Source organism: Elephantulus edwardii, unplaced genomic scaffold (assembly GCF_000299155.1).
Source record: "Elephantulus edwardii isolate Elephantulus edwardi_28Jun2011 unplaced genomic scaffold, EleEdw1.0 scaffold00206, whole genome shotgun sequence".
Taxonomy (NCBI): Eukaryota; Metazoa; Chordata; class Mammalia; order Macroscelidea; family Macroscelididae; genus Elephantulus; species Elephantulus edwardii.
In genome coordinates this window covers 413,151-425,119 of record NW_006399956.1, presented here as the reverse complement: position 1 = coordinate 425,119, position 11,969 = coordinate 413,151, and the positions used below count along the sequence as shown (strand labels likewise).

Sequence of the window (11,969 nt, the reverse complement as noted above, 5' to 3'; positions counted from 1 at the left end):
ATATGTTTTTAAACTGTGATGCTGGAGAAGAGAATTAAATATCCCAAAAGAACAAACAAGTCTCTCTTGGAGAAAATGCAGCCAGGGCACGCCTTAGAATCAAGGATGATGAGATTTTATCTCAATACTTTGGACGTGTTATCAGGAGGATCCAGTCCTTAGGAAAGGACATCATGCTGGGGAAGGTTGAAGATCAGAAAAAGAGAGGACCATCACTAAGAATATGGATTGTTTTGTTGTTGTTGTTGTTAAGTGCCATCAAGTTGTAGGTGATTCATAGCGACCCTATATTAGTAAGTCCTCACCACTTGTGTGACTTTCATCCTCTCTCCAGGTTCATAGGGTTTCTGGAGGCAAGCTATTACGGAAGTGGATACCACGCCAGCTCCCAAGCTTGTTTTAATCAGAGAGCTCCACCAAACACTGTCCACCATGGGTAATCATTATTGTATTTGACACAGCAGTGTCACAGTGTTCAGCTTCACAGCAACCATGAGTTACCTCTGTACAGCAAATGGACAGAACGGACTATATGACTCAGAAGAATGTTTGACCAAAAACAATTAAAATCAGGCCCGAGGGCCATGGATTAAAGTCACCCACCTTTGGCTTGGTAGCATCTCTTTCAGTCCAACAGGCCAACTGTTCTCTCTCTATGTTGTTGTTAGTCACTATAATAATGAGCTTGAGCGTAATTAGAGATGGTGAAGATGGCACAGGATAAGGCAAGGTTCAGATCTGTTGTTCATAGGGTTTTTGTGAGTTGGAAGTGACACATTGTACCTAACAACAAGAGCAATGTGTCCTCAGACATTTATCTTTCATATGAACTTTGAAAGTTTCATCTTTACTATGTCTTCCAAAATATTCTTCCTTTATATATTCTCTTGGAAACTTCTGTATTTTATAGTTTAAGTATCTTTTCTGCTTTGAAAGATTATCAGTGAGCAAACGGGAACAAAATGAGAAACTGTTTCAGACTCTCAACTTTAGATACTAACTCTCTCCTGCTCTCCACAGGCGAAGGGCATCAAGACATCTCCACCTCTTTATGCCCGCAGTGATGGGATTTGTTGCTACTACGACCTCAATAGTATATTATCATAATATTGAAACATCAAATTTTCCTAAACTACTTTTAGGTAAGATCAAATGTATGGTTTTATGGAACTTTTTGGTTTGTGTTTTATGATGTATTTTTCTTCTTTTTACTAATAATCAATATAGTGTCAGAAAAGTTTGAGAATGAGAAGCTAGGGAAAAGAGCAATAATGAATTCTTTCATAGCCATGAATCTGAATTGTCTGGCACCTAACATTTACAACAATAAATGTGAAACTAAAACAAGCTGAGTTTCTCTAGGCTCTAAGAACTCTAAGGTATCTATTATTTCCACAGGTATCTATTATTTTATATTTTTTAAAAAACAAAATATTTTATACTGGTTCACTTACAAAGTTCATATACATTGTTTTCCACATCATATATTTCCCATTTCTTTTACCAAATCATCCCTCCACCCATCAAATTGTGTGACCCTATGATTAATACTCCCACCCCTACCTATCCTCACACCTGTTCCTGTCCCCATGGATCCTCATACATGTTCTACAATAATGGTCTTATACAGTGTTTGTCTTTATGGGACTGAGTTAGCTCACTTAGCTTAATGCTCTCCAGTCCCTCCCAGGTTAGGTAAGTGATTTACAAAATCATTGCTCCTGCATACTGTGTAGTATTCTATCATGTGAATATACCATAGTTTCTCAATCGATTTGATTGTAGTTGAACATTTGGGCTGTTTCCATGTTCTTGCGATGAGGAATAATGCACTTATTAACATTGGTGTTCAAGTCTTCATTTGTGCCTCAGTTCTCATTTTCTCAGAGTATATTTGAAGCAGGGAAATAGCTGGGTCATATGGAATTTCTATGTCCAGCTTTCTAAGAAAATGTAAAACTGCCTTCTGGAGTGGTTGTGCCATTTTACAATCCCACCAACAGTGTATAAGAGTTCTTATCTTGCCATGCTCTTGCCTACGTTTATTACTTGCTCTCCTGTATACTGAAGAACAAATTCAAGCCATGAGTTGCAATGCTTAAGGATGTTATGGGCAGAATATTGAATGATTCATGAAGAATTAAAAGAAGATGGAAGGAGTATACAGAGTCATTGTATCAAAAAGAATTAACTGACACAGAAGAATTTAAAAAACAACATATGAGCAAGAAGCAATGGTAATGAAGGAGGAAGTGCAGGCTGCTCTGAAGGACTTGGCAAAAAAATAAAATCCCAGGAATCAATGGTATACCAATTGATGTATTTGAACAAATATATGCTGCTCTGGATGTGCTCACCAAGTTGTGCCAAGAAATCTGGAGAACAACTATCTGGCCAACTGACTGGAGGAGATCTATATTTATTCTCATGCCAAAAAAGATGACCCAACAGAGTATGGAAATTATTGAACAATATCACTAATATCACACACTAACAAGATCCAGCTGAAGATTATCCAGAAATGACCAGAACAGTACGTTGACAGAGAACTACTAGAAATACAAGCTGGGTTTAAAAGAGGATGTAAAACTAGAGATATTATTGCCAATGTCAGATGGATCTTGGCAGAAAACAAAGAGTACCAGAGGAATGGCTATCTGTGTTTCATTGACTATGCAAAGGCATTTGACTGTGTGGCTAGCCTTGAGGAAAATGGATATCCCAGAACACTTGATTGTTCTTCTGTGAAACCTATACTTGGGCCAGGAAGTAGTCTTCAGAACTGAACAGGGAAACACTGCATGGTTCAAAATCAGGAAAGGAGTGCATCAGAGATGCATCCTGTCTTCCTACTTTTTCAATCTATATGAAGAACAGATCGTTTGGGAAGCAGGGCTTAATGAGGAGCAATGTGGCATCAGTATTGGAGGAAGACTCATCAACAACCTATGTCATGCAGATGAGACAACCCTGCTTGCTGAAACTGAAGAAGACCTGAAGTGCTTGCTGCAGAAGGTCAAGGCCTGTAGTCTTCAATATAAATTGAAGCTCAACATCAAGAAGACAAAGATTCTCACCACTGACTGGACCAATTGACAGCATCAAGTTAGATGGAGAAAAGATTGAGATTATTACCAATTACAACTTGCTTGGTTGGTTTCACAATCAACACTCTTAACACCAGCAGTCGGGAAATCAAAAGGTGAATTCCACTGGGAAAATCTGCTGTCAGGGACTTCTCCATAGTACTGATAAGTAACGATGCCAGTCTAGAGACTAAGGTGCATCTAATCCAGGCCAAGATCTTTGCAATTACTTGCTATGCATCAGAGAACTGGACAATGATTAAGGATGAGGGAATAAAAATTGATGCCTTCAAATTGTGGTGCTGGAGAAGAGTCTTGAACATACCAAGGACTTCCAAGAAAACAAATAGGTCTGTCTTGGAAAGGGTGAAACCAAGTTTCTCCTTGGAGACTAGGATTTTGAAGCTCTACCAAGCCAAATATGGGTGACTCTAATCCGTGGCCCTCAGGCCTGTTTTTAATTGGTTTTGATCAAACATTCTTCTAGATCGTATAGCTCTGGTCTTTCCACTTGCTGTACAGAGGTAACTTGTGGTTGCTGTGAAGCTGAACACTGTGACACTGATGCGTCAAATGCAATAATGGTTATCCATGGTGGACAGTGTTTGGTGGAGTTCCCTGATTAAAACAAGCTTGGAAGCAGGAATGGCATCCACTTCTGAAATAGCTTACCTCTGGAAATTCTATGAACCTGGAGAAAGGGTAAAAGTTATACAAGTGTTCAGGCCTTTCATTCATAGGGTCGCTATGAGTCTCCTGCCACTCAAAGGCACTTAACAACAACAATGACATCTCACATACTTTAGGATCATGGTCAGAGAGACCAGTCCTTGGAGAAGGACATTATACTTGAAAGGGTGGAGGCACAGTGCAGGAGAAGAAGATCCCAGATGAGATGGATTGATAGAGTATCTGAGACAATGGGAATTGACGTGTTGGAATTAGTGAGACTGGCTCAGGACAGGGTAGGGTTCAGAGCTCTTGGACACAGGGTCACTATGGGTCATAGGTGACTCAAAAGCACATAACAACAATACAACAAGTGGAGAGAGATAGTGTCTCATGTGGTTTTGATTTGCATCTCTCTTATTGCCAGTGATTTTGAGCATTTCTTCTTGTATCAGCCATCTGAATATTTTCCTCTGTGAAAAGTCTTTCTATGTCTTTAGCCCATTTTGTAATTGTGTTATCGGTCTTTTTCTAGTGTAGGCCCTGTAGGATTCTGTAAAGTTTTGATATGAGACCCTTGACTGAAATGGTATTGCCAAATGTCTTTTTTACCAGTCAGTAGGTTTACTTTTCACTCTCTTGGAAAAAGTTTTTGATGTGCACAGGGATTTAATCTTTAGAAGGTCCCATTCATCAATTTTATTCTCTCCAGATTGTGCATTTCTGGCTATATTTGGCAGTCTCTTTGTATCATTGACTAGGCCATTTAAGCTCGATCACAGTTTTTCTCAGATGAACTTAATGCTTTCATGCTTTGCTTCCAGGTCTCTGATCCATCTTGAGTTGATTTTTGTGTATAGTGTGAGATGCGGATCCATTTCCACACTTCCTTTCTGCAGGAAGCAATACAGTTTTTCCAGAAACATTTGTTGAATAGGTTGTCATTTCCCCATTTGTTAAGTTTTAATTTCTTGTTGAATATCAGTTGACCATAGGTTGCTAGGTCCATTTCTGGATTCTCAATGGTGTTCCATGATTCTATGTGCCTGTTGTTGTACTAGTACCATGCTGTTTTGGTATACAAGACCATTATTGTATAAATATAACTAGTAAAAGATATATGAGGATCTCTGTGTGGGGGGCAGATATAGGAGAGGGCATGGGCAGGGTGAAATCTTGGGTAACACCATTTGATGGGTGGAGGGGTAGTATTTTGTGGAGGTGGAGGGATCCGGTGTGAGTGGCAATGTAATAAAACTTTGTAGGTAAACCAGTGCAAAATTTGAAAAAAATAATTAATTGCAAGAAATAAAAAAAACCAAAAAACCCCCACAAACAAACCCAATGTAGTAGGGGTAAAATAAACATTATTACATTGTGAACAAAAATGGAAAAACAAAAGTTGATAGAAATGCTTAATTTCCTTCTCTTTGGTGTTAGTTGTTGGTGAATATATTTGAATAATAGTCATGTTAACAGGTCTACCTCCTAATCAAATGGATATAATTTATAACCTTGTACTTTAGAATAGATCTTGAGATTGTCCTTTCATTTTGAATACCCCGCCATTTTCATCAGCTTTTCATTCTCAATATAGTAAATCACGATTCTTTGATTCAAAGTGGTCCATATCAATCCATTTCAGTTCGCTAATGCTAGTGTATTGAAGAGCAATGGTGTCACTCTGGAGACCCAGGTGTGTAGGATACACGATATGGTCTTTGCAATCACTTGTTATTCATCAGAGAGTTGGACAATGACTAGGGAGGCTAGAAGGAGAATTGATGCCTTTGAGCTGTGGTGCTGGAGAAGAGTATTGAATGTATCATGGACTGCTAGGAAAACAAACAGATTCACCCTGGAGAGGGTTAAACCAAGCTGCTCTTTAGAGGCAAGATTCTGGGGCTTCGTCTGATATACTTTGGACATGTTGTAAGGAGGGACCGGTCCTTGGAAAGGGACATCATGCTTGCGAGGGTGGAGGGACGGCGCAGGAGGGGAAGACTCTCTATGAGGTGGATTGATTCAGTGACTGGGGTAATCTGGATGTGTGTGTCAGAGGCAGTGCGATTGGCACAGGATAGAGCAGGGTTTAGAGCTGTTGTACATAGGGTCACTATGAGTTGCAAGCGACTCGATGGCACATAACAACAACAACAACAACAACAATGCGTAGAATGTCAATTTGTCAGGGACCTCTCCAAAATATGGAAGAGCAATGATGTCAGTTCAAAGACTAAGAGGTGTACCTGATTTAGGCCATGATCTTTTCAATTACTTGTTATGCATCTGAGAGTTGGACAATGAAAAAGGTGACAGAAGAATTGAGTTGTGGTGTTAGAGAAGAGTATTGAATATCTCATGAACGGCTAAAAAGAACAAACACATATGTTTTGGAAAAGGTGTAGATGGAGTGCTTTTTTGAGGAAAGGATGGCAGAGCTTTGTCTTTCATACTTTGGCGATATTGCTAAGAGAGGCTTTTCCTTGGAAAAAGTTATTGTGCTTAGGACAGTGGAGGGTCAGCAAAAAAGAGGAAGACTCTTGTCTAGATAGATTGACCCAGTGACTGCAGCGATGGGCTCAAGTATATCATAGATGATGAGGATGGCACAGGATAGGACTGCATTTATACTTGTCCTTCATAGGGTTACTGTGAGTTGGACTTGATGACATCTAACAACAACAACAGCAAGGTCTTTTAATAGTGTTCTTATAATGTTGGTACAATATACTTTGTTCCTTTTAAAAATGTATTTCATTGTTGTTGTTTTAATCTTTGTCTTTGGCCTGAATGTGTTTCTCTCAAATTCTTCTGTTTCTTTTAAAAAAATTTATAGTTTCAGTTTGTAATTTTAGGATTATAAGCGAGCTTAAATTAGCTGTGCATGCGGTAAAAGTAGATGCCAATGTTAAATTTCTTCTTCTAGGTGAATATCCACATTCTAGCACCATTTGCAGAGTAGACTTTCCATTTCTTATTGTATTGCTTTGATGTCTTTGTAAAAAATAAATTCCTAAGCCCATAAAGTATAGATTTGGGCACATGTTAAACTGCTATCTGGAAGATTGGTCTGCAATTCAAATCCACCAATTGCTTTATGGGGAAAAGATGGACAATCTTATGTAAAGATTTACAGCCTCAGAGACTCAATGACATGTGTCTGTGAGTCAGAATCAACTTGATTACAGTAGGCTTGGTTTTAGTTTACAATTCTATCTCAATTACTGTATATTGGAGGTCTTAGTTACAGATTGTAACTCATGTAACTTTTTTTTTTAAATCCCAAAGATTGGTTTGAATATTCTGGCTTTCTATTTTCAAATATGAATCATTGCATCAATTTTTATCCCCTCAAAAAAAGTCTACATGAGAATAAGATGGGAATTCCACTGAATCAATAGAACAACTTGGAGGAGAGTTGTCATCCTACAATTTTGTGTCTCTTTATCTATTATTGATTTATTTGGGTCTTATTTAATTTTTCTTAGGGATGTTTTATAGTTTTTCAGTGTAGAGCACTGCATGATTTATTTACATTATTTTAGTTTTTTAGTTTGTCTTTCCTGTTATTATTGTAAATGGAATTGTATTTTAAATTTCATTTTGAGTATTTTTTTGCCATTTTATGAAATGCAACTGATTTTGTATATTGACCTGCAACCTTAGAAATTTATTTACTATTTCTAATAATATTTTTTCTATATTTTGGAGGATTTTTCAATATAGATTATCATGTACTTTGCAAAAAGAGTTATATTTCAACCTTTATTTATATTTAAAAATTATTTTTCTCATCATATTGCACCAAAGTAGGGAGCTCTGGTGGCCTAGAGGGTAAGAAGTTTTACTGCCTATATGAATGTTTTAATTAATCAGCTGGTCTAGGAAAGAAAGATAGACAGTTGCCTCACAAACAGTTTTCTGCCTTTGAAAACCCCCTAGAAAGTCAGCTATGAGTTGGTTTCAACTAAACAACAAATTGTTAGGATCACAGTGAAATTCCTAGTAGATATTATCAAAGTGAATATCCTCATTTTGCTCCTGATTTTATGGGGGAAATGGACAGCCTTTCAATATTAATTACAATGCTAACTACAATTTTCACTGACAACCAATCAGTTGCAAAGTGTGGAACAGTAGATTAATGGTTTAAAATGGCTCCCTTAGTTACTGGATTTGATTTTCACCACTATGCTGATGATATGAATGAGGTTACTGACACTTTTTGAGTGGGAACATGCAGACAAGGTATGTAGATTACTGTTGAGACAATTGGCCAGTTTTGTCATCCTGCCAGGTTTAAATTGAGCATGTTCAATGGCAGAGAATGGAAATCTCACTATCACAAACATTTGGACCAGACATTCCTGTGAGAATTAGACGAGGACCTAGAAGCAGCAGCAGCAGTAGCAGCAGTAGCAGTAGCAGCAGCAGCAGCAGTAGCAGTAGCTGTGGACCAGAGACTTATGAGAGACAGAGTTAAAATAGAACTACAGACCCATGAAAGCTGAATAGAAGACCTTCACCAAAGTTTACTGGAGATCTAGGGGGTAGCTGAGGGGTTAAGGGAGACACTGTAATTGGCAGAAAAAGAAAACAGAGATTGCTAAAAGAAGTCTTGTGTTTTCTTGACTATGCAAAGACATTTGACTGTGTGAAGCACTACAAATTGTGGCTAACATTGAGAAGAATGGGAATATGTGCACATGTGACATTTACACCTGGACAAGGAAGTTGTCTGAACAGAGCAAGGCAGAACTGCATGGTTCAAAATCAAGAAAGGAGTGTGTCAGGAATGAATCCTTTCTCCATATCTTTTCAATATCTATGCAGAACAGATCATTTGGGAGGCTGTACTTTGTGAAGAAGCATATGACATCAAGTTTGGAGGAGGACTTATCAACAACCTTTATTATGTAGATTATACAACCTGTTTACCAAAACTGAGGAAGACTTGAAACATTTTCTGCAGAAAGTCAAGGACTGTAATCTTCAATATGGAATACACCTCAACATGAAGAAAACAAAGATTCTTACCACTAGGCTAATTGACAGCATCAAGAAAGATGGAGAAAAGACTGAGGTTGTTAACAATTTAATCTTGCTTGGTTCCATAATCAACACTCTTGGTACCAGCAGACGGAAAAGAAAAAAGATGAATTGCTTTAGCTTTGAAAGCCTTCTGTCAGAGACAGCTCCAGAGTGTTAAAGAGCACTGAAGTTTAGAGACTAAGGTGTGTCTAATTCAGACCATGGTTTTCTCAGTTGCTTATTGTGCACCTGAGAACTGAACAATGACTATGGATGACAGAAGAAGAATTAATGCCTTTGAGTTGTGGTGCTGGAGAAGAGTATTGAACATACTATGGACTGCCAAGAGAACAAAAGTTCTGTCATGCAGAGGATGAAATTGGATTGCTCCTTGGAGGCAAGGATTTTGTGGCTCCATTTTAAATACTTTGTGGATGTTGCCAGGAGGGGCCTGTCCTTGGAAAATGACATGCTTGGAAGGATGGAGGGCCAGTGGAGGAGAGGAAAACCCTGGATGAGATGGATTGACATAGTGACTATGGCAATGAGGTCAGGTGTGTTAGAGATGGTGGCGGAGGTTGGCTCAGAATAGGACAAGTTCAGAGTACTGTTCAGCGGGTTGACTTGATGGCATATAACAACAGGAGAGCTTTATAATTATTGTCCACAGCTGGAAAACTGAAGGTCAGTAGATTAGTGAACATACTTGAGAAGTTGTACCGACTGAAGGATTGTATCCTGTTAACTACCCTATTAAAACCTCATAATTATGATCTGTGATTTCTGGTGTGGCCTTTCATTGCAGATCAGTGGGGCCAGCTGGAGAGTAGTCAGAACTTTGGGAGATATGGTTGGTGTTAAAATTGGTAGAAGTAGGTGTGGAAGGCATGGGGGCATTCTTGACTTCATCAGAATCACTTTTGTATTGTTGATGTTTTGGATGACTTTGTAAACACTGGATGCTACTGCCCCTCTCACCAGCCACACACTTCTTTAAAAGATTGTTCCTTCTAGTCCGTATTCTCTGAAGTGTACTTTTTTTTTACAGAGACTTTGGATTTCCATTCATTCATTGTTGCACTTTTTTCCCTGCCCACCCCTCCCCCTTCCAGTTCACTCTTCTTTTTGAAAAATAGAAGAAAAATCCTTTCATTATTATACAATCCCTTTTCCCAATCCACTCCACTATGCAGCCTTCATTCTGGACTTCTGTCATGACAGTAATACCTAACCATAAATCCCTTTTAAACAGTTCTCTCCCTCATCTGTTTCAATGAAGTATGCATTATTTATCCCCTCATTTCTCAGTCTCTCTCCAACCTGGATGTCAATCTCACTTTATAACAGTGGCATTATAAAGCATTTGTCCCTCTGTGACCGAGGTATTTCACTCAGCATAATGTCCTGCAACTCATCCCTTTTGTATAACAATTCCTTGTTTTTCAATGTAGCATAGTATTCTATTGTGTGGATATACCACAGTTTCTCTATCCATTTGTTTGTTAATGGACACTTGAGTTGTTTCCAACTCTTTGCTACTGTGAACAAATAAATAAACATGGGTGTGCATATATCTGCTTGGGTGACAGTTATGGTTTCTTTAGGGTATGTTCCCAGTAGTGGAATATCTGGGTCAAATGGTATTTCTGTTTCCAACTTTTTGAGAAAGCACCATACTGCCTTCCACAGTAGTTGCACCATTCCACACTATCACCAACAGTGAATAAGGGTTCCAGTTTCTCTGCAACCTTCCCAGCAATTGTTGCTTGCTGTTCTGTTAAATTTTGCTATTCTTACTGGAATGAGATGATATCTCATAGTTGTTTTGTGTATCTATTCTTATAAATTCTGCATTTTAAGTTTCAAAAGATAAATGATGAGCCCACATGCCAAAGTTCAGTTCCTTTCATTAAAGAAGTTGTGAATGCTTAACTTTTCTGGTTCAGCTAAATGATGTCCAAATTGACTTGTTTTATGTCCATTTTATATTTCTTTCTCTGCTCATATTCACTTGTGCTGACCTTTATTAAAAGTACAAAGTAAACCGAATCTTTGTGAACAGATTTTAGGAGACTCTGCTTTCATTTCATACTTGCTATAAAATTCTCACTGTAGTATCTAGATGGTATAGATCTCTGCCTTTCTGACTTACTTTAGTTCTGGATTTATTCTATATGATCATTGTTCTTCTCTGTGTCCTGAGAATGGGAGTAATACTTGAAATTATTTGGGTGAGAGGAGGCTGTCACTACTTGTATGCTAATCTGCGAAGTAGAAAACCTATTATGTAGTTGTTGGTTCCATAGTAAGTCAAAGGTAACAACATTACATAGAAACCTTGAAGAAAGCTGCAATGCACTTACAGATTGGATAGGTTGCACAGATAACACGTGAATAGTTTATATAATCAGACATACAATTAAGCATCCTTTAAAAAAGCAAAAAGACTAGAAAATAAAGCTAGTTTTTAAAAGCAAATGCTGTTGTTAAGTGCTATCTAATCAAGTATGACTCATAGTGACCCTATGAACAACATATCTGAACCCCGCCCTACTTCATTATCTCTAATAGATTTGAATCCCTTGTCACAGACACTGTAAGAATACATTTCACTGAGGGTCTTCTCTTACTGAACCTTCACATTTCCAGACATGATGTCCCCTTCCAAGGAATAGCCTCTGAAAAACATGTCCAAAATATGAGACAAAGCTTCACCATCCTTGGATAAAGTGCACCCAGAGTGCCCCTTGGAAGCCCAGAGGATATTCTGCACTCTTTTCCAACATCACAACTCACATTGATTCTTCTCCTCTCTTCCTTATTCATTGTCCAGTGCTCACATTCATTGCAGGCTATTGGAAAGACCATGAATGACTTGATCTATATATAAATTCTTATGGACAGAGATCATGTCTACTTACATATTTTCTTATAGATTTCTAGCCATCACAATCAGTGTAGAAATAGCCAGCATTTTCAGTTTCTTATCTTAATTTTGAGCTCTGGTGTCTAGTGGATAAGGATCTGTGATGCTAACTTCAATGGAGGTGATTCAAATCTACCCTAGCTGTTCCCTGATTCACTGTTGGTGGGAGTGTAAAATGGTGCAACCCCTGTGAAAAGCAGTATGGCGCTTTCTCAAAAAGTTGCAAATAGAGATACCATTTGACCCAGCAATTC

At 38.2% G+C, this 11,969-nt stretch overlaps 1 protein-coding gene across 3 annotated transcripts in view; it reads left to right on the top strand.

Moving 5' to 3' along the window:
* ABCC9 (ATP-binding cassette, sub-family C (CFTR/MRP), member 9) overlaps positions 1-11,969 on the top strand; it is a 227,669-nt gene that overhangs the window by 20,972 nt on the left and 194,728 nt on the right. For all 3 annotated transcript variants that reach the window (XM_006897200.1, XM_006897201.1, XM_006897199.1), the window contains exon 3: positions 1,021-1,142. In XM_006897200.1, the coding sequence (XP_006897262.1) occupies positions 1,021-1,142 (122 nt within the window). The remainder of the gene's footprint in view (positions 1-1,020; positions 1,143-11,969) is intronic.